General features: G+C 45.2%; 1 protein-coding gene and 1 non-coding gene across 2 annotated transcripts; one reads left to right on the forward strand and one right to left on the reverse strand.

The window, feature by feature from the left end:
• Positions 1-1670: 1670 nt before the first annotated feature.
• Positions 1671-7434, reverse strand: med9 (mediator complex subunit 9). Its single transcript, XM_041205860.1, has 2 exons — positions 7306-7434; positions 1671-2900 (listed from the first exon to the last, which is right to left on the reverse strand). Exons 1-2 carry the CDS (start codon positions 7392-7394, stop codon positions 2684-2686), a joined length of 306 nt encoding a protein of 101 aa, XP_041061794.1. The 5' UTR covers positions 7395-7434; the 3' UTR covers positions 1671-2683.
• A 261-nt stretch (positions 7435-7695) lies between these two features.
• Positions 7696-7757, forward strand: LOC121288758. Its single transcript, XR_005945436.1, has one exon. It is a non-coding gene; the product is annotated as a U7 small nuclear RNA (small nuclear RNA).
• Positions 7758-22968: the final 15211 nt, after the last annotated feature.

A 22968-nucleotide genomic window follows, 5' to 3' on the forward strand; every position in this document is an offset into this window, starting at 1 on the left:
AATGGCCAATGTTGTTCCATTGTTTAAGAAGGGTAGCAGGGATAATCCAGGAAATTACTGGCCGGTGAGCCTTATGTCAGTGGTAGAGAAATTATTGGAGAAGATTCTTTGTGACAGGATTTACTACCATTTGGAAGCAAATGGGCATATTAGTGAGAGGCAGCATGGTTTTGTGAAGGGGAGGTCGTGTCTCGCTAACTTGATCGAGTTTTTCGAGTAAGTGACAAAGATGATCGACAATGGAAGGGCAGTGGATGTTATATACATGGATTTCAGTAAGGCCTTTGACAAGGTCCCTCATGGCAGACTGGTACAGAAGGTAAAGTCTGGCAAGCTGGCTTGGTCATAACAGAGGGTAGCAGTGGAAGGGTGCTTTACTGAATGGAGAGTTGTGACTAGTGGAGTTCCGCAGGGATCAGTGCTGGGACCTTTGCTGTTTGTAGTATACATAAATGATTTGGAGGAAAATGTAACTGGGACAATTAGTAAATTTGCAGATGACACTAAGGTTGGAGGAGTTGCAGGTAGTGAAGAGGATTGTCAAAGGATACAAAGGGATATAGATCAGTTGGAGACTTGGGCGGAGAAACGGCAGATGGAATTTAATTTGGACAAATGAGAGGTAATGCACTTTGGAAGGTCTAATACAGGCATGAATTATACGTAAATGGCAGAACCCTTAAGTGCATCGACAGGCAGAGGGATCTGGGTGTACAGGTCCACAGGTCACTGAAAGTGGCAACACAGGTGGATAAGGTAGTCAGGAAGGCATGAAGGCATATGGCATGCTTGCCTTCATTGGCAGGGGTATTGAGTATAAAAACTGGAAAGTCATGCTGCAGCTGTATAGAACCTTGGTTAGGCCACACTTGGAATATTGCGTGCAATTCTGGTCACCACATTACCTGAAGGATATGGAGGCGTAGGAGAGGGTGCAGAGGAGATTTACCAGGATGCTGCCTGGTCTGGAGGTTATTAGCTATGAAGAGAGGTTGGAGAAACCCGGATTGTTCTCACTAGAGCTATGGAGATTGATGGGTGACTTGATAGAAGTTTACAAAATTATGAGTGGCATGGACAGAGAAGCTTTTTCCCAGGGTGGAAGAGTCAATTACTAGGGGACATAGATTTAAGGTGAGAAGAGAAGACTATAGAGGAGATGAGCGGGGCAAGTTTTTTTTTTTACGCAGAAGGTAGAGAGTGTCTGGAATTCGCTGCCAGAGGAGGTGGTGGAAGCATGTATGATAGTGGTGTTTAAGAGGCAGCTTGACAAATACATGAATAGGATGGGAATAGAGGGATACGGACCCAGGAAGTGCAAAATGTTTTAGTTGACGGGCAAAATGATCGGCGCAGGCTTGGAGGGCCGAAGGGCCTGTTCCTGTGCTGTACTTTTCTTTGTTCTTTGTTTGCCTATTCACAATGGTGTGAACCCTATTATTTTGGAAAATTGATGTAGAAACTGGAACACCCATTGTCTTTCTTATTAGATTATTAGGCATTTTCAACAATGAGCACTCGCTTAGTATTGCGATACAGTGTCTGCATAGATTAAGTGCTTGAACCCTCAACCTTCTCCTGAGAAGCAAGAGTGCTACCAATGAAACAAAGTTAACACCTCAATGTCTAAAACATCATTGCTTAAATTATGAACTGAAAAAGTACAGATCTAGAAAATCAGCGTACAATTTAATTTCTTCACAAGTCTCTGAAGTTCTTAAAAAAACAAATTGTTCCAAATGTTCACATTTCCAACTGTGCGGGGATATGGAGGAAGGGGGAAAAAAGACAAACACAATTAACACAAGGTGCATGAAGTGCTGAAGCACACGAGGGGCTAACACTCTCCCTGTAAAGAAAAACAAAGACGTTTCTCTTATGATTAGTATGTTACTATTACACTTCATTTGAAGTGGGGCGAAATTACACCACACTAAGTAGGAGAGTTTCTTAAATGAAAAGTGGCAATAAAAGGTAACATATACAGAATCTCACACACAAAAAGATCATAACTCACTGCTCAGAACCATTAGTAGGACTGAAGGAAAGTTCTAATGGTTAACTGAAGTATTCTAGACATTAAGCCTTCACTTTATCAGTTATAATTGAACATGAATGGGCAATTTTCTCCACCATGGCCAAACCAGTGTTTACTTTTGTTAGACAGATCAGGTTGCAAGCTTTTATTGAATGGACAATAACAGAGGATTTAGCATAAACTCATGGAATACGTGGTCCAGATTCAAACTTCAACACCCATTAACTGTTCTTGAACTAATTAGCTCTTCATCAATTTTGAATGCCAAATCACTTTAGTATTCAGCTAACCAGTTGTTGGAAGCATTAAAGCATAACATTTTTTCCACTGTTTCTGGGTGCAAAAGTCTACACAACTTCAACTGAAGTCACAAATCTACTGTTAAACGATGATAGTCTATCCAGTAACACAAGCATGCTACAGTCAAAATACTGGACGCACCAATTACTAGGAAAACAATAGACAAATATTCTGATAGATCGATAGAGTTATACCAAGTATTAAATTCAATAGGTTTATAACTCAAGGTATACTCAATAAACCATTAAGCATACATTTTGCCCTTATTTCTGTAGTTATGAACTCAGCAGTAAAAATACACATCCAGAATGGAAATCTTCCCCAGTGCTGCAACAAGGCCACTTCCTATGTTTTAGGGATATCAAACATGCAAAGGCTCTTGTATTTCTGCAGAAGTTCATTCTTGATGCGAACCTGATCTCGCAAATTCTGAAGCTGCAGCTGCTGTTGTTCAGGACTAAGATCAATCCCAGGCATCGCCAAAATCATTTCCCGGGTCTCCTGCAGCTTAGCCTTCAGCTTATTGAGCTCTTGGTGCACATCTTGGCTGTCTTTGTCCATGCTGCACACAATAAAGCCAGTAGACAAATCATTACATAGAATACTAACTTTTTTAATAAACTGATTATAACAGCAACATTAGATGAAATTACTGAGACCAGAGGATAAAAGTATCAGTAAATTAGCATGTAATGTACTGAATTATTAGACTGTTTCAGCAAATATCATAGCATGTTTCAAAAGAATTTTTGGGCTTCATTGTGTGAATGAAATGCCACTATAATCCAGCAATGTCTAAAATAACATCCTGGTTTGCTAACAATTCCCATGTATATTAGAATGCACCACAACCAGAAAAGGGCAGAGAGACATCAAAAACAATACAGTTTGATGGCTCAGTGTGCAAATGAACCACAGGTTGTGGTACAAAGGCTAGGAAAGGCTGAGATTTAATTCCCAGTCAAAGACTTGGTGTAAGGTAGGAAATGTGGCAGATTGTATGATCAGCAATGTGGTAATTACCAGTGACCTGAATTTTGTGATGTTGTTTGAGGGATAAATATTGGCCAAGGCACCGGGGGATAACTCCCGTGATCTGTTACATTCACCCGAGCGGGTAGATTGGAACTCGGTTTAACGTCTCATCTGAAAGGCAGTGCCTTTTGACAGTGCAGTGCTCCCTCACTATTGCACTTGAATGTCATAAGAACATAAGAAATAGGAACAGGAGTAGACTATTCGGCCCCTCGAGCCTGCTCCAGCACTTAGTAAGGTCATTGCTGATCTTCTTGTGTTTCGATTCTTGTACTCAAGTCCTGGGGTGGGGCTTGAATCCAGAACTGTGTGGAATCAGAGGCAAGAGTGACACCAACCAAGTCATGGCTGGAATTAAAAATCTGCTACACTAAGCAACTAGTTTAGATTTAAGACTAAAATGTTGCCACAGTAAAGCAAAACCGAAAACAACTGGATCAGTTAATCCACATTACAGGGTTTCAAAATACTCTAAATTATGGTCTCAGGCCCACAGCAGCAGCAGGAATGATCCTGTCCTCCCCTTACTATTGCCCCTTTCCCTTCCCCTCACTATTCATCCTCCATATTTCACCTCTCCTCCCTCTCCATTCCCACACCCCTACCCAACTGTCTCTCTGCCATCACTCCTCTGCCCCACCTCATCTCCCCAACCCCTCTTCGTCCACTCCTCTCTTCCACATTCCCCCTCTCCAGTCCTCTCCTCTCTCCAACCTCCCTCCCCATCAACATCCCCACCCCCTCTCCATCCACCCACCACCCCTACAGCCCCCTCCCCTTCAGGCTCCTCCTGCACCATTCCCCCTCCCTGGCCCTCTTCCCCCTCATTGTTCCTCCTACACCCCCACCCCCCCCCGACTTCTCCTCTCCTCCCCCACCATTCCCCTTCCCTACTTCCAGCCCTGTTGCGCTCACCATTCTCCCCTGACTCTGTGTACTGCCCACACCATCCCCACCTCCCACTCTCTACACACCCCCACACACTACATTCCACCCACCCCACCCCCGCTCCCACCCTCTCCATTCCCCACATTCCCACCAGCCTGATCCCCGTACACTCTTGATACCCCCTCTTCATTAACCCCACCTTCTTCACCCTCTATTCTCTATCCCCCCTCTCTTTCGCCATTCTCCCCCAACCTCAACATTACCCTTCTCCATTGCCCCACCACCAATCCATCTCCCCTACTCCCATGCCCATTCCCCCTCCCGCTCCCACTGTGACTGCCCAACCCCCTCCTACCCCCGTTCACCCATCCCCCTCGCACACCCATAACCTAACCCCTTTTCCCCTCCCACCACTGTCACCCCTCTCCCCTCCTTTCCCCCACAACCCCCTTCTCCACCTTTGCCCCTCCCCTTTCCCTCTGCTCCCCCCTCATTCTCCTCTACCACTTCCCCCCTCCACCCTTGTTCTCCTCTCCATCCCCTCATCCTATTTCCCAACAACCCCATCTCTCCCACCCTCCAAACTTTCCCCTCCTTCCCCCCATTCCATTCTTCCCTCTTTCCCTCTTCCATATTCCCCTTTTCCATTTTCTCCTCTTCCCCTCCGTTCCCCTCTCCACACCATACCTGTTCCTCTTTCCTTTCCCCCTCCCCTCCCCCCACCCCACCTCTGCCCCCAACCCCTCCTCCCCCCACCTGCACCACTCCCCTCACCCTCACCCCCACCCCTTCACCCTCTCCTCTACCCCCAACCCCTCCACCACCCCCACCCCTCCTCTTACCCCACGCCCTCCTCTCCCTCCTTTCCCCCCACCCCCTCCTCTCCCTTCCACTCCCCCCCAACCCCCCTCTCCCTTCCACTCCCCCCAACCCCACCCTCCTTCCACTCCCCTCAACCCCACCCTCCTTCCACTCTCCACCACCCCCCACCTGCCATCCACTCCCCACCCTCCTCTCCTTCCACTCCCCCCTCTCCTTCCACTCCCCCCTCCCCACCAACCCCCCTCTCCCCCACCCTCCCCTTCCACTTCCCCCACGCCCCCACCCTCCCCTTCCACTCCCCCCTCCCCCCCATTCCCCCATTCCACTCCCCCCTCCCCCCCACTCCCCACCACAACCCCCTCTCCTTCCACTCCCTCCCCCCCACCACCACCCCCTCTCCTTCCACTCCCTCCCCCCCCCCACCACCACCCCCTCTCCTTCCACTCCCTCCCCCCCCCCACCACCACCCCCTCTCCTTCCACTCCCTCCCCCCCACCACCCCCCCCTCTCCTTCCACTCCCTCCCCCCCACCACCCCCCCTCTCCTTCCACCACCCCCTCTCCTTCCACTCCCTCCCCCCCCACCACCACCCCCTCTCCTTCCACTCCCTCCCCCCTCCACCACCACACCCTCTCCTTCCACTCCCTCCCCCCCCACCACCTCCCCCTCTCCTTCCACTCCCTCCCCCCCACCACCCCTCCTCTCCTTCCACTCCCTCCCCCCCACCACACCCCCTCTCCTTCCACCACGCCCCCCCACCCACCACCACCCCCCCCACCCACCACCACCCCCCTCTCCTTCCACTCCCTCCCCCCACCACCACCCCCCACCCTCTCCTTCCGCTCCCTCCCCCCCACCACCCCCCTCACTTTCCACCCCCTCCCCCCACCACCCCCCTCACTTTCCACACCCTCCCCCACCACCCCCTCCTCTCCCTTCCACTCCCACCCTCCTTCCACTCTCCACCACCCCCCACCTGCCATCCACTCCCCACCCCCCCTCTCCTTCCACTCCCCCCTCCCCACCACCCCCCTCTCCTTCCACTCCCTCCCCCCCACCACCCCCCTCTCCTTCCACTCCCTCCCCCCCACCACCCTCCCTCTCCTTCCACCACTCCCTCCCCGCACCACGCCCCCTCTCCTTCCACCACTCCCTCCCCCCACCACGCCCCCTCTCCTTCCACTCCCTCCCCCCCACCACCCACCCCCTCTCCTTCCACTCCCTCCCCCCCACCACCCCCCTCTCCTTCCACTCCCTCCCCCCCACCACCCTCCCTCTCCTTCCACCACTCCCTCCCCGCACCACGCCCCCTCTCCTTCCACCACTCCCTCCCCCCACCACGCCCCCTCTCCTTCCACTCCCTCCCCCCCACCACCCACCCCCTCCTTCCACCACCCCCCCGCCCACCACCCACCCCCTCCTTCCACCACCCGCCCCTCCTTCCACCACCCCCCCACCCACCACCCGCCCCCTCCTTCCACCACCCCCCCCCGCCCACCACCCACCCCCTCCTTCCACCACCCCCCCGCCCACCACCCGCCCCCTCCTTCCACCACCACCCCCCGCCCACCACCCGCCCCCTCCTTCCACCACCCCCCCTCTCCTTCCACTCCCTACCCGCCCACCAACCCCTCCCTCTCCTTCCACTCCCTCCCCGCCCACCAACTCACCCGCCCTCCTTCCACTACCCCCCCCGCTCACCAACACCCCTTCCACTCCCTACCCGCCCACCAACCCCCCCTCTCCTTCCACTCCCCCCCCCCCGCCCACTCCCCCCCTCTCCTTCCACTCCCCCCCTCTCCTTCCACTCCCCCCCTCTCCTTCCACTCCCCCCCTCTACTTCCACTACCCCCCCCGCCCACTCCCCCCCTCTCCTTCCACTCCCCCCCTCTACTTCCACTACCCCCCCCGCCCACTCCCCCCCTCTCCTTCCACTCCCCCCCCACCCCTCTCCTTCCACTCCCCCCCTTCCACTCCCCCCTCCCCTTCCACTCCCGCCCACCCACCCCCCTCTCTCCTTCCACTCCCCCCCCACCTCCTTCCACTCCCCCCGCTCTCTCCTTCCACTCCCCCCCCTCTCCTTCCACTCCCCCCCCTATCCTTCCACTCCCCCCCCCTCTCCTTCCACTCCCATCTCCCTCTCTCCTTCCACTCCCCCCCCCCTCTCCTTCCACTCCCATCTCCCTCCACCACCCCGACCCGGCTCCGAGACTCTCACTTACCATTTAATGATGTCGTGGACAATAGGCAGAAAGGAGCAATCCTCTTGTTTAATCGATCCCTTCACCTCTCCCACCGATGCCGCCGCCATCTCTGCTGACCTATGACCTTCACCATCATCATCGGGCGAATAGACCGTATTCATTATTACGTAACGCTCCGTCACTTCCGGAAATCTGCGCAGCCGCATTCCTGCCCTTTTTGTTCTATTGTATTGTGTTTCACAGACACAGGGGTAGCTTGGCCTAAATAGCCAAGTGGTTATGGTACTGGGTTTGTAACCCCAAGATCAAGAGTTCAAATCTCACAATGGCAAACTATGAAACAATGTAACTTCATCTGAATAGGAACAGATGGAAACGTGTTTGTACTCGAAAGAGTTACATTAGAAAAAAAGGTTATAGCTCTTTTACTACTTGTCTAGAAGGTTCCGGCTGCGTAAGCTGGAACCGCCCAAAAAAGGCTTGGCCTAAATAGCCAAGTGGTAATGGTACTGGGTTTATAACCCCAAGATCAACAGTTCAAATCTCACAATAGCAAACAATGTAACTTCATAAAGCTTGGCCTAAATAGCCAAGTGGTTATGGTACTGGGTTTGTAACCCCAAGATCAAGAGTTCAAATCTCACAATGGCAAACTATGAAACAATGTAACTTCATCTGAAACAGATGGAAATGGGTTTATACTCGAAAGAGTTACCAGTCTACTTGAAAGAGTTACAAGAGGATTTCAACTCATTTAGCTTGGCCTAAATGGCCAAGTGGTTATGGTACTGGGTTTGTAACCCCAACATCAAGAGTTCAAATCTCACAATGGCAAACTATGGAACAATGTGACTTCATCTGAAACAGATGGAAACAGGTTTGTACTCGAAAGAGTATCAAGAGTTCAAATCTCACAATGGCGTTAAAAATATTAGGGGCCTAAATAGCCAAGTGGTTATGGTACTGGGTTTGTAACCCAAAAATCAGGAGTTCAAATCTCACAATGGCAAACTATGAAACACTGTAACTTCATCTGGAAACAGATGGAAACGTGTTTGTACTCGAGGCATGTGTTAAGGCTATGGCTGGGGTTGTCGGCCCCTCAGCCATAGTAGCTGCCTCAAAAATGTATGGAAAGGCTGTATTTTTGCTTGGCCTAAATAGCCAAGTGGTTATGGTACTGGGTTTGTAACCCCAAGATCAAGAGTTTAAATCTCACAATGGGAAACAATGTGACTTCATCTGAATCAAGAGTTTAAATCTCACAATGGCAAAACTATGAACAATGTAACTTCATCTGAATAGGAACACATAGAAACATGTTTGTACTCAAGAGAGTTACAGTGAAAGGGAAAAGCATTTTACAGTCAGAAGAATGTTGAAGAATTTTCTATTGAAATTCCAATGAGGACATAGGAATGTGCAACATCTCTCAAAACTAAAAGATGCTGGTAACATTCAGCAGGTCTGGCAGCATCTGTGGGGAGGCAAAAATGGTTAATTTTTCAGGTCGGTGACCCTCCTTCAGAACTGGGGGAACTTAGAAACGTGGTAGCGTGAGGCAGTAAAAGTCTATGATAGTATCACAGTATCTTTACAATGCAGAAGGAGCCCATTCAAGTCTACAAGAGAGATTAACTGACAAAAGGTATGACAGTGGAAGGCAACAAGGGATGGGAGTGGAACAAGTAAAGCAAAAAATGTTAAAATTGAGTTCAACAATATCAAATCATAAGCTCTGCCTCCATTTTTTGTCAATGGCAGCTGTCATTGATAATTCCACTTTTGAAACACTTGCAAACAAAAGACATATCCTTTGTTGAGGTCATCTACAGGTAGTATTCACAGTATTTTTAGTTTATATCTGAAAAACCAACCTTTTGTTCTTTCCTCTCCTGGAAAGATTTGATATGTCACCAGGAGATGGGACACATCTGAGGATATTAGAGGAATCAGAGTGTAAATTGCAGTGGCAATGGCCATGTCTTCCAATCCTCCTTAGTTACAGGGATGATGTAATAGGAATGGAGAATTGCAAATGTTACACCTTTGTTTGGAATGTAAGGGTAAATCCTGAAACTACAGGCCCATCATCATTAGTGGTGCAGAAGCTATTAGAAATGATAATCCGGGATAAAATTAACAGTCACTTGTACAGGGGTGGGCTAATTAAGGAAAGCCAGCATGCATTTGTAAAAGGCAAATAGTTGCGTTTTTTGATGAGGCAACAGAAATGTTTGATGAGGGTAATGTGGTGCATATGGACTTCCAAAAGGTGTTTGACAAAATGCCACAAAATAGACTTCTCAGCAAAGTTTAAGCTCATGGAATAAAAGGGACATTGGCAGCATAGATACAACATGGCCAAATGACAGGAATCAGAAAGTAGTAGTGAATAGTTGTTTTTTAGACGAGGCAAGTTTAATGAACAATCAAAGTGAAAATCCAGCAATTTAAAAAAAAAATAATGGGGAGGCTAAGGACATGATCCCACATGTGCAAAGTAATGGAAAAATAGAATAAATTGGCAAGCAAGTTCTGGAAATTTGTGCTTTATGGCGTATCTCTTAATTCCATGAAGCTTCTGTTCAATTTGTGCTTTTGATACTGGCATGAGTCATTAACACACCTTATTTTTCCACCAAATTCAGCCCATGATTCTGTTCTTCATGTCAAGATTCACGGGGGATAGTGCACTGTAATATCAAGCCTCACTGTACACTGAGCTGTGACAAATGTGAAAAATTTGACCAAACCACCAGATTGCCCCAATTCTACCTAACTGTTATTTTAGGTTAACAGAATACAAGCACCAGGTTTGTAAACTTAATAAGTAAATAACTGTTTATTGAACAAACTGTCGTTAACCAGTGGCAAAAGAAAGAAATATAAACTACTAACTTCTAACACCATAAGTTAAACTTTACCCCCTTTTTAAATCCCTACACACACGGATTTTAAGGGCAGGATAAAATAGTTCAATAGCACCAATTCCAGAGTACAGGATTCGATGGGTTGGTTTTGATCGATGACTTCCAAATTCCTTTCAGTTCTTGTTGATGACACAAGGTGGTCTTCCCACACTTTCAGTTTGTAGTTCATTAGTTGAGCCTTTCAATGTCTCTAACAGTGGTTTTCCCCTTTGCCTCTTGACAGCAGATTTCACAGAGAGAGAGCTAGTTATAGAGATATGAGGAGAAAAAGCCAGCTAGCTATTATTGTGGAATTACTGGAATCTTCCACACACAGGAGAAAGAGGTTTTAGGTTTTGTTCCTTTCAGGCTAGGAGCTATTCTCTGTTGCACTACCCTCACACAAAACCGTGGTCACCTGGTCAGTAGCCAATTAAAATGTTGTTGCCAGGCAGCTCCCTCAGTCCAGGACTCCTTTCTGACACCAACCTGTCTTTCATGACACACACTGTTCCAGGACTGCAACATTGTACATATCTCTCATCCTGTTCCAGTGGACATGTCTTTCAAACTGCAGCCTTTGTAATCTTAATCCACAATCCAACAGGAAATAAAAATATATATTCTTTGCAACAGTCCAATAGAAATAAAAAGATATGATCCTTACATGTCTCCAACCTTAAAAGAGATGAAATGCCATTTCAAAAATGTGTTTCAGCACAAGGTATGTGACACCTGGACAACAAAACACGAGATTTAATTTCATTCATTCTTCAGCTCTGAATGAAGGTCATATGGACTCCAAATGTTAACTCTGTTTCTCTCTCCACAGATGCTGTTAGACCTGCTGATTGATCATCTTGCAATAAGACTGCACCTATCCCCAAGTCACTAGCATCAATTGTCATTTTAAAAGTGTTGGTAAAGTTAGGGGCGACCAACACTAGTTCATTTATTAAGATTGCCTTCAGTTTTTCAAAGGCTGCTTGGCATTCTGCTGGCCATACCACCTTTGCCTGTTTTCTTAACAAATTGGTGAGAGGTGCAGCTATTGTGCTGAAGTTAGGTACAAACTTCCTATAAAACCCACATATTCCCAAAAACCTCATGATTTCTCTTTTATAGTTTTAGGAATGGGGAATTTTATTAGACCATTCACTTCTGCTATTCTTGGCAACACTTGCCCTTGTCTGACAAAGTGACCTAGGTAAGTTACCCTTGCTTTTGCTAATTTGCTTTTGACCAGATTTATGACTAAGCCAGCCAATTGCAATTGCTTAACCAGGTCCTCTAATTGCTTTACATGTTCTTCTCATGTATTACTATATGTTATGACATCATCTAAACAAACCACACAATTAGGTACTTCAGCCATGTCTTGTTTCATAAGTCTCTGAAATGTAGCTGGGGCAATTTCAAACCCAAAAAGCATGATGCACGTTGATACAAACCAAAGGTAATAAAAGCGGATATTACTTTAGCCCTTGATGTTAATCGCACTTGCCAGTACCCATTCAAATAGATCAATTTTAGAAAGAAATGAGGCACTGCCAACCCTATTGATGCAACCTTCTAACTAGGAATCGGGTACAAATCTGTCCTTATTACTACATTCACTTTCTGGTAGTGTACACAAAATCTAGTGGGTCCATCTGGCTTAGGAACCAGCATAACCGGTGAACTCCAGCTGTTTTGGCTGGGCTCAATCAATTGATTGTCCAGCATATATTGGATCTCTGTTTCTAACTGAACCTGTTTCTCTAGGCTCAACTGAAAAGGATGTTGTTTTATCGGCACCGAGTCTTCACATCATGTCTAGCTAACGCACTACATCCAGGTGCATCCCTACAAATTCCCTTATATTTCCTAAGTAACCTTATTAGATCCTTCCTTGGTCCTTCCTCTAAATATGAGAGCACAGTGTCTAACTGCCCCAGTATTGTCGTATTGGCTAGTCGAATTGAAGGAGGTTCACTTTGGACACTGTTTGCTTCTCCCTTCTCCCTCTACCTTTACTGTATCTGTCATTCCCCACTACTCCGACCACCTGGCACACTTGGTCTGTCTCATCATCTTCTCTGCGATGATATTACTTCAACATGTTTATGTGACATAACCGTTGTTTCTTCCTACTCTCAGGAGTTTCTATCAGGTAAGTCACATTACTAACTCTCATAACTACCTTTTGGGGCCACTGAATTTCGCTTTCAGGGGTTCACCCAGCGAAGGTGATAATACCAATACTTCATCTCCTGCTTGGAACATTCTAGTTGTAGCAAGTTTGTCTGCCCAGTCTTTCATTTTGGCTTGTGAAATTTTTTAATGCCTTCGTGTTACTTTACATACTTCTGTGAGTCTTTCTAGAAACATGGGGCTGAATCCTCTGGTCGGCATGCGGGGGCGGGCCTGACACGCGGACATGTAAAATGACGCTCGACAACGTCAGGTGTGTGTCCTGACGTCATCGCCCGTCATCTCGATATTTCGTTCGGCGGCTGCGCCAAAGGCGGCTGCGCACCCGCCAAAATACAACATCCTATTAAGGCCAATAAGAGAGTAATTTTAAACTAGTTAAGAATGCTTCCCATCCAACCTTAAGGTCGGTGGGCAGCCGAAAAGTCCAAGTGGCCTTCGCATTTTTCAGGAAACCTCATCCACGGGCAGGATAATATAACAATTAAATAAATTTCCCCACCTTTACAAACATGTCCCAACTCATGTGACACTGTCACATGAGGGGACATGTTTCAATAAACTTTTACATCATTTATTGAAGTTTTTTATTGTCTATTCAATCTCCCTGAGGCAGCTCCGTGCTGCCCAAAAGAGCGCAGGCCCCAACTCTCCCTCCTCCTCCTGACTGCACAGGTAGTGCTGTGTGCTACTGGCCGCACATGACGCTGGGCGGGCCTCAATTGGCCCACCCATGCAAAATGATTGCGTGCAGCCAATTGCAGACGGTGATTGGCTCCGTGCCCGCCCGCACCTGCTCCCGCCCAGCCTGCCCGCCATAAATAAAATCCTAGCCCTGGACACATAATCCAACATTAAGAATTTGCATTTCTGCTTTAGGAACTTTTCCTTAATCACTTTTAATGGACCTCTTATTTCATGACCATACATCAATTCGAATGGACTAAACGCAATAGATTCACTCGGAGAATCTCTGGTAGCAAATAGTAAGAAATCTAATCCTTTGTCCCAATCCTTTGGGTATTCAAGGCAATAGGTCTTAATTATGGTTTTGAGAGTCTGATGTTATCTCTCTAAAGCTCCCTGTGTCTGTGGGTGATAGGCAGGAGACTTCAGTTGAACGTCAACTCTTTTCTTCTCCGCCGATGCTGCCAGACCTGCTGAGTTTTTCCAGGTAATTCTGTTTTTGTTTAGGAGACTTCAGTTGTTTGTTATCCAAATTGCTGATTATGTCCTGGAAAATTTTAGACATGAAGTTAAAGCCTTGGTCAGATTGTATTTCAATTGGTAGGCCATAATGAGTGAAGAACTGTGTTAACTTTTCCACTACCTCCTTAGCTGTAATTGTCCTTAAATTAATAGCTTCTGGAAATCGGGTTGTCGTATCCATGATTATAAGGATATACTGATGTCCGACTTCCATTTTGGTTAATAGTCCTAGACAATCTAATACCCAACTGAACAGTTCTTTAAAAACTAGTATGGGTATTAAAGATGCAGGTTTGATTACATGTTGAGGTTTACCTACTACCTAACATGTATGATACATTTTACAAAATTGCACTACATCCTTATGAAGTCTTGGCCAGGTAAAATGCATGTTTATCAATGCTTGGGTTTTCCATATTCCTACATGTCCTGCCATAGGGATTTCATGTGCTACTTGCAATATCCCTTAAGATATTTGGGTGGTACAATTACCTAATGAACAACCGTCCATTCCTTATCCGCAGGCCTGTGAGGGTGTCTCCACTTTCTCATCAAAATTCTGTTTTTAATGGAATGGCACTCCGGAACTTCTTCCGCCTTAGCATCAACGTGAGCTGACTGTACTAACTTGTTTAACTTTGGATCTGCTTTTTGAGCCTCAATTAATGAAAACTTGCCAAACATTTCCTTTGAATTATCCTCATGCTTAAAGAAAGTTTTGGCTACTCTAACATCTGCTTGTGGTATCACTTTGACCTCTGGTGATGGATTTTGTTTACCATTGCTCTGGTCACCACACACAATGGAAAAATACCAGGAACTTGTTCTTGTAACTGCTCTATCTCTTTGGTTTCTCTCAGATTTTCCCTAATTATGGGTGAAGCTATAACCTTCACTCCTGCCAAGTCATTCCCCAGGAGTAAATCAACCTCATCCATGGGTTATTTCTTAACCTTTCCTACAACCACCAATCCAGACGACAAATCACACTCCAATTGTACTTTGTACAATGGAACCGGGATATACTTTCCACTTAGCCCGTTACCAATACTTTAGCTTTCATTGAGCTCTCTGGGGGGAAAACTAGATCCTTCTCCAGCAAAAGGGTTTGAGTAGCTCCTGAGTCCCTCAATACAATTATGGCTTTAGCTGCATCATTTGATGAAAAAAGGGTTATCTTTCCTTTAGACCAAAACCCTTTATACCTCTCATCCACCTTATTCATTTCACCTGCATTCACAGCAGTGGTTACCTCCAGACCCTTATTTGTAATTAAAGCTACAATTTGATCCGTGGCATTTTCTTTTCGAGTTCCCTTTTCAGACTCACTCTTACAAACTCCAGTAAGCCCCATGAGCTTCTCTCATAACTTCCATCATTCTGAACAAATATATCCCAGTTTATTACAATGGAAACACTTAGGCCTTCGAGTTTCACCTCCACCTCAGTACCTACCTTCCTGATCTGGGGAGGAGATCTCAAAGTATTCCCAGCTATCCATTCTTTACCCTGGCTGCTTGCCTTCCTTTCACTCTCCTGCTTTCTATCCTTTTAAAATTTATGGGGGTGATGGAAAAAAGGTTTCGTTTTATGGATCAACTCATAATTGTCAGCCATTACTATGGTCTAGCAGTTGCAACCCTTTGGTCTTCCATATGGATTCTTGTTACAGAAGGTAGGCAGTTTTTAAATTCTTCGAAGAGAATGTCTCTCTGAGAACTTCATCGGTAGTTTCAACTCCTAATGCTCATAGCAACCTGTCAAAAGAACTTTGCTTAATCCTTTCAAATTCAATGTAAGTTTGCCCAGGCTGTTTCTATAAACTTCGAAGTCTTTGTCTGTATGCTTCAGGCACCAACTCATATGCACTCAAAATGGCCTTTTTCACCACATCATAATCCCTAGAAACCTTCTCTGAGACTGAAGCATAAATTTCCTGTGCTCTACCTGTCAATTTGCTCTGCATGGGCAATATCCAGTTTTCCTTTAGCCTGTTCATCTGTTTAGCTAGCTTCTCAAATTAAATAAAGAATGCTTCAACTTCCCTTTCCTCAAATTTTGGAAGAGATTGCACAAACTTAAACATCTCCCCACTGTGTTCTGCTCTGGAAATAAGTCCTGCCTCACCTGATGAATTAAAGTATATGTTCCTTACATTCATCATGGTGTCAGCTGTGGATCTTTAGTTGCACTCTTTGGTCCCTAGTTTAAAGGCTGTGGGTTAAGCCATGCTCCAGAGTGAGAGAAAATAATCTAGGCTGACATTTTAATGTAATACTAAGAGAGTGATCAGAAGTACTGGTTTCTGTATCAGCTATTAAACCAAGATCTTGTGTATGGTATACTGACCTGGGAGTAAGTATATGATGTTGATAATATGTGTGAGAGGTGGAAAACTCTCTTCCTGATATTAATGTGTGCCAGTGTGTACTATCTACAAGATGCATTGCAGCAACTCACCAACGTGCCTTCGACAGCACCTTCCAAACCTGTGGCCTCCACCACCTAGAAGGACAAGGGCAGCAGGTAGATTGGAACACCACCACCTGCAAGTTCCTTTCCAAGTCACTCACCATCCTGACTTGGAACCATATTGCTGTTTCTTCACTGTCGCTGGGTCAAAATCTTGGAACTCCCTCCCAGTCAGCACTGTGGGTGTACATACACCATATGGACTGCAGTGGTTCAAGAAGGCAGCTCACCACCACCTTCTCAAGGGCAACTAGGGATGGGAAATAAAAATGCTGGCCTAGCCAGCGATGTCCACATCCCATGAAAGAATAAAAATAATCCCTCATTTGATAACTAACAAAGAAAAATTAAAAATAAAGCACTATATGGGCAAAACTGAAGTTTTCTATCTACAATTTTAGCTAGAGGTTTGTGCCAAATTAAGAAATTGGTGACCTATTAGATACTGGTCTATTGCCATGGAAATTTTGATCTGCAAACCAGAGATTCCCACGCCAGCTTGACAAAAATCATACTAAAGATTATTCATCCTTGTTGCTCACCTGATGATGTCAAAAAACCTTTCAAGGTTCTCTTTAGTGAGTTGTCAACACAAATTGTTCACCTAATGGACAGAAGGGATTTGGTAAGACCATGAATGCTGTTGGTACCCAAGGCCCCAAGAATTCTCATGAGCACTCTGGCACCATGCAGGTGTTCACAACTCTTGAAGGGCAAACTTGCATCTAATTCCTGAAAGAGAAGACCAACCCAAGAGGAGGTACACCATCATTTCAGGTCCTTGAATCAGCAATGGAGGCATCCTGGGCAGTGGGAGAGGTAGGGTAATAGCAGATGGCAAGGCAGGAGGAAACATGTCAAGGAGGAAATATGGCCCTCTATCCATCCTTCAGTCTTTTTTAGTTAACTATCCATGTCAATCAGTCCACGTCATAATGATCCTTCATTGCAAGAGGGCTTGAGTACAGGAACAAAGTTGTCTTCCTGCAGTTGTACAGGGCCTTGGTGAGACAATACCTGGAGTATTATGTGCAGTTTTGGTCTCCTTACCTAAGAAAGGATATACTTGCCACAGAGGGAGTTCAGCGAAGGTTCACCAGACTGATTCATGGGATGATAGGATTGTTTTATGAGGAGAGATTGGGTCGACTAGGCCTGTAGTTACTGGAGTTTAGAAGAATGAGAGAGGATCTAACTGAAACATATAAAATTCTGACAGGGCTGGACAGACTGGATGCAGGGATAATGTTTCCTCTGGATTAGGGATCTAGAACAAGGGGTCACAGTCTCCGGATATGGGGTAGGCCATTTAGGACTGAGATGAGGAGAAACGCCTTCACTCAGAGGGTGGCAAACCTGTGGAATTTTCTGCCACAAATGGCTGTGGAAGCCAAGTCACCGAATATATTTAAGAAGGATATAGATAGATTTCTAGACTCTAAAGGCGTCAAGGGGTATGTGGAGAGAGTGGGAGCACGACATTGAGATAAAGGATCAGCCATGATCATATTGAATGGCAGAGCAGGCTTGAAGGGCTGAATGACCTATTCCTGCTTCTATATTTTATGTTTCTATGCTGCACTGAGTGGTTGCAATAACCTACCATTGCATCTACCCACGAACCATTTTCTCCTTCCCCTCTTTCAAACTCCTGTTGAAATTCTATGGCTACTGGCAATAAAAGAGGAGGAGGAAAAATCTGCAACTAATGATGCATCATTACTCTAGCAGGATAGGTTGGACTTCCTTGTCATCCTCACTGTCTCCCTGTTCATGCTTCTCTGCGTGTCTTCGTCTTCAGCTGATTCAGTGGTTGGCAAGCACCATGAATCCAAACAGAAGTTTGCTGGAAGTCTCTGATCAAAAATCCCCTGCTGGCTCACTTAATAACTTTCTGTAACAAGTAATTCCAGATCCACCAGCCAACAGATCCTAAAAAGCTTATGCAGCTGTCAAATTAAATTAACCAGTGATTTTTCTGGGACAACTAATGATTTCTTTAACTATCTCTGGAAATGCTGTGCCTTCCTGGTTGTTTCCACTCATGGTTGGAATTTTAACCTGCCAGGGTGCATGGGCTTCTGACTGAGTGACACATCAGCAAGTTGACAGGAACCTGTCTACTTCAGTCTTTAACCCCAGCATGCTCTCCATCTTGCAGGAACCATCCATGGGACAGACAGTTCCTGTAAGATATCTGCTAATTCTGGCCTCTTGCCCATTCCCAATTATAATTGCTCCACAATTGGTGGCTGTGCCTTCAGTTCCCTAGGCCCCAAGCTCTGGAATTCCCTCCATGCGCCTCTCTGCCTCTCTATCTTACTTTCCTCCTTTAAGACACTTGTTAAAAACTATATCTTTGATTAAACTTTTGCTCATCTGACTAATATCTCCTTATGTTGCTTGGTGCCATACTTTGTTTTATAACACTACTGTGAAGCACCTTGGGATGTTTCATTATGCTAAATATAAATACAATTTCTTGTTTTTAAATATGTGAATATTCATTTGCTGAATAACTTCATATTTTGAATTTCTCTGTGTGCATGGGTTTCTTGGGCTTCCTGGAATTTGTGAGGTAAAATAGTGCAAGAGGACAGCAAGATTTGAAGGGGCTAAGAAATTGACACTAAGATCTGACAGCTGCCTCCTTGCATAAGTGCAAGGTTTTTGCTCAGAGGACTTGTTCTAGGAGTGATCTCTCACTGATTTGGGGATGGCTTTCCCATACTTTGGAGGTCATTTCTATTACCTTGGAGATTTTTGCCATTTTTTTCCTTTATTCTTTTCATGGGATATGGGTGGCACTGACGAAGCTAGCATTTGTTGCCCATCTCTAATTGCCCTTGAACTAAATGGCTTCCTAGGCCAGTTCAGAGGGCAATTAAGAGTTAACCACATTGCTGTGAGTTTGGAGTCACATGCAGGCCAAACCAGGTAAGGACGGCAGATTTGCTTCCGTCAAGGACATTAGTGAACCAGATGGACTTTAAAAATAATCAACTAGTTTTTCAATTCCAGATCATTAATTGAATTTAAATTCCAATAGCTGCCATGGTGGGATTTAAACCCTTGTCCCCAGAGCATTACCCTGGATTACTAGTCCAGTGACATTACTGCTATGCCACCATCTCCCCTTTGATTTCACTTCTCAGTCGTCAACTTTCTCAGCAGTATTTGCATATGTATACCCTCCTTGGACCTTGAATGGTGAACAAGAGAAGTGGCAATGCCAGCAGCAAAGCAGGAGTAACACCAGCCTTCCCCCCAAGCACCTGCTGCTTCACAGGGCAGAGGGAAGGGGAACACCAACACAGGGTTTCCAGGTAAACATGGTTCACCACCTTTGAATGAGCTCAGAAAATTCTGACTAGCACAATAAATGAATGTACCTCAATGGTTCGTACTGTAATTTTAGCACCAAGGAATCCTACAGAGAAAGTTGTCTTTGTGCTGATTTTAAAATGTCAGGTTAAACCATCAAGGAATAAGGATCAAATTATATAGAATTAATATGGGAATTTTAGGCTAACAGTTACTTTGGGTAAACTCACAATAAAACATATTTTAACAAGAGTCAAAACTAGCTTGCAAACACAATATAGTTAACGCCCTTCACAACAATGTGACTTCACTGATAAGAAATGTACACACCTAAAAAATGGTATTCAATGGGCAGAATTTTCAGCTTGGCAGGGGGCCGCGCCCTACCCGCTCAAGCGTGAAATGATGTGCGATGACATTGGGCGAGCATCTCAACGTCAGCACGCTGTTGCAAGATAGTTCGGTCGGCGAGCACGTGCCAGAGCCAGCAGTGTGCTCGCTGATAATTAGAGGGCCTATTAAGGCCATTAAAGTATTAATTAACTTAAACTTTTCACTACCCATCCATGGGCATGGGGGGCAGGTGAAAAGGCCAAACGGCCTTTATACTTTTTAGGAAACCTCATCCACGAGCGGGATGAGGTTTCCAACAGCAAATAAAAATAAAAATTTTACATCTCATTCATAACACAACCCTGCTCAGGTGACAGTGTCACATGAGGGGACATGTTTTTTAACATTTAAAAATCCTTCATTTTTGTTTTTCAGAACTCTTCATCTCCCTGTGGCAGCTCTGTACCTCAGGGAGCTTTTCCAACGTGCACCTGCGCGCATGCACAATGTTCCCCACTTGCCCTCCCCATCCCACCGCACTGCTCAGGCAGCGCTGAGTTTGCAGCACGCGTTTCACACTGGGCGGGCCTTAATTGGCCTGCCAGCATGAAATCGTGGTCCGGCCCTGATCGTGGGCAGTGGTCAGCTTCCTGACCACCCCCGCCTGCCCCCGCCAAGCCCGCCTGACAAGGGCAAAATTCTGCCCTATGGATCTTGCCTGTACACCAACACATACAACGCTTCCCCTGATAATCAAAAGCAATGCTAGGCCTTAAGTCTTATTATCTTGCTAAACACTGTTCCTTGACTAAGTAACATTGACCAACATGAGGCCACAGCTGGAGTACTGTGTGCAGTTCTGGTTGCCACATTATAGGAAGGATGTGATTGCACTGGAGAGGGTGCAGAGGAGATTCACCAGGATGTTGCCTGGGATGAAACATTTAAGTAATGAAGAGAGTTTGGATAGACTTGGGTTCTATTCGTTGGAGCAGAGAAGACTGAGGGGTGACCTGATCGAGGTGTACAAGGTTATGAGGGGCATGGACAGGGTGGATAGGGAGCAGCTGTTCCCTTTAGTTGAAGGGTCAGTCACAAGGGGACGCAAGTTCAAGGTGAGGGGCAGGAGGTTTAGGGGGATGTGAGGAAAAACATTTTTACCCTGAGAGTGGTGACGATCTGGAATGTGCTGCCTGGGAAGGTGGTGGAGGCAGGTTGCCTCACATCCTTTAAAAACTACCTGGATGAGCACTTGGCACATCATAACATTCAAGGCTATTGGCCAACTGCAGGTAAATAGGATTAGGTAGGTAGATCAGGTGTTTCTCACGTGTTGGTGCAGACTCAATAGGCCGAAGGGCCTCTTCTGTCTTGTGTGATTCTGTGATTCAGTGATGACTGTTACATTAAGTCCAGTTTTCAGGAATTAATTCAAAATAACATTTCCTGGAATTGAACATGCACCCTCATTATAATTGGTGGTCCTATCACCAAATATAGGATATTAGGGGTGCTATATCATTGATCAAATGAATGCCTTCCATGTAACCAAACAACCCCAAAATTCATTATAAGTATTGCAACCGTTTCTCGAATCTTCAGGTTTGTTAGATTCTCATCGGTTGACTGCAGGCCTTCCCTGAGCCTAGTGAATCTCACATACTCGGCGATTAAGGTAATATTATTTTAATATTTTATAGGTATCCGCGCTTTCTTCTGAAATGCCAAATCCATAACTAGGATTCTCTTATAGAAATAAGAACAAGCTATCTTTTCAGGATTTATCGAACTTGCGATTTATACCTTTTGTGTAAGAACCACAATTGCACAATTTCTTATTCTAATAAATTTGTGCATGCTTAAAACTTTAATCATCTCACTTAGGCTTCTGTATCAAAGAGTCACGAACCCACACTCTAGTTGTCTTGTAGCGAGAGAACACTTACTAAGGAGTTTCACTCGGACCTTCATAATATCCAGGAAATTACAAACCATTTAAGAAATAGTCGTAAAACGTCTATTAAGGAGAAGGTAATAATTCTGGTTGATTAAAATATAAATAAAGGTTGTAATACACCACAAAACCTCTGGGTACTCTGCCGGCCTCCCCCACAGTTTTCAGCTCTTGATTTCTGGGACAAATATAGAATTGATGACATGGCACTTGGGGGTCTTCAAATTGCATTTTTAAGTCCAATTTCAGGCATGTGCATTGGGTGCCAAAATGGTGTCATGCGAGCTTTCAGCATGAAGGGATGTGTGAGATCACAATCTGAGTTTCAGGTCATCTTTTAAAGGGAAGATGGGTGATCAAATATTAAATATTATCTTCCCCTCCATTCAACATCAATGTTGCAAGTTAACTCAATATGCTTTCTGACTCAGAGAATCTTCTAAGTCTATTTCCCAAATGATATAACAGCAATTCATTTTCTTTAAATTTACTTGTATGTTATTTCTTTCTTTGCAAATTATCTCTTATGTTTGGTCAATCTGATGTAACTATCAATTTATTGCATCCAGAATGCTGTTGATACACCCCAGTTAATCATCTGGATGAGCAAAAAACTCTCTAGTACTGTATGATTCGGCACTTGATTTTATCTTCCTCAGTAGGGTGATTTTGCAGCCTTTGTTCAAAAATGGCAAACTTGATGCAGCTATTATGGGAATTGAACACAGTGTGAGTAATTTTATCCTCACAGAAATCTGACCATTGCGAATTAGGTGTCCACTCTACACCCAATTTTCATTTTCATCATCTCAAAGTTATGTCAAGATAACAATTCATTTTCCATTATTTACCAGTTTGTAAGACCCCCAATAATATATTTTTTGAGTTTCCTCAGATTTAGAATCATAGAATGGGTACAGCACAGAAAGATGCCATTTGACCCATCAAGTCTGTGCTGGCTCTTTGCAAGGGCAACTGCCTAGTGCCACTTCCATGCCTTTTCTCTGTACATCTAAAAACCTTTCCTCTTTGAATAATCATCCAATTCCCTTTTGAAGACCACGATTGAATCTGCCTCTACCACACACTCAGGCAGTGCGTTCCAGATCCTAACCACTCGCAGCATAAAAAAGTTTTTCCTCATCTGGCCCTCAATCATTAGTTGATCTCCTTTGACAAGATACTGAAAGGTCCACATAATATTGATCTTAACAATCTTGATATCTTAAAGTGTGTGATATTGTCCTTAAAGCAATGGAAATGGAGAAGCACCTATTAATATGA

Source organism: Carcharodon carcharias, chromosome 15 (genome assembly GCF_017639515.1).
Source record: "Carcharodon carcharias isolate sCarCar2 chromosome 15, sCarCar2.pri, whole genome shotgun sequence".
Lineage (NCBI taxonomy): Eukaryota > Metazoa > Chordata > Chondrichthyes > Lamniformes > Lamnidae > Carcharodon > Carcharodon carcharias.

Coding starts and splice junctions, on each gene's coding strand:
- med9 (XM_041205860.1), bottom strand. CDS start 7,394: ATGGCGGCGGCATCGGTGGGAGAGGTGAAGGGATCGATTAAACAAGAG. Junction 2,901..7,305: donor GTCCACGACATCATTAAATG/GTAAGTGAGAGT, acceptor TATTGTGTGCAG/CATGGACAAAGACAGCCAAG.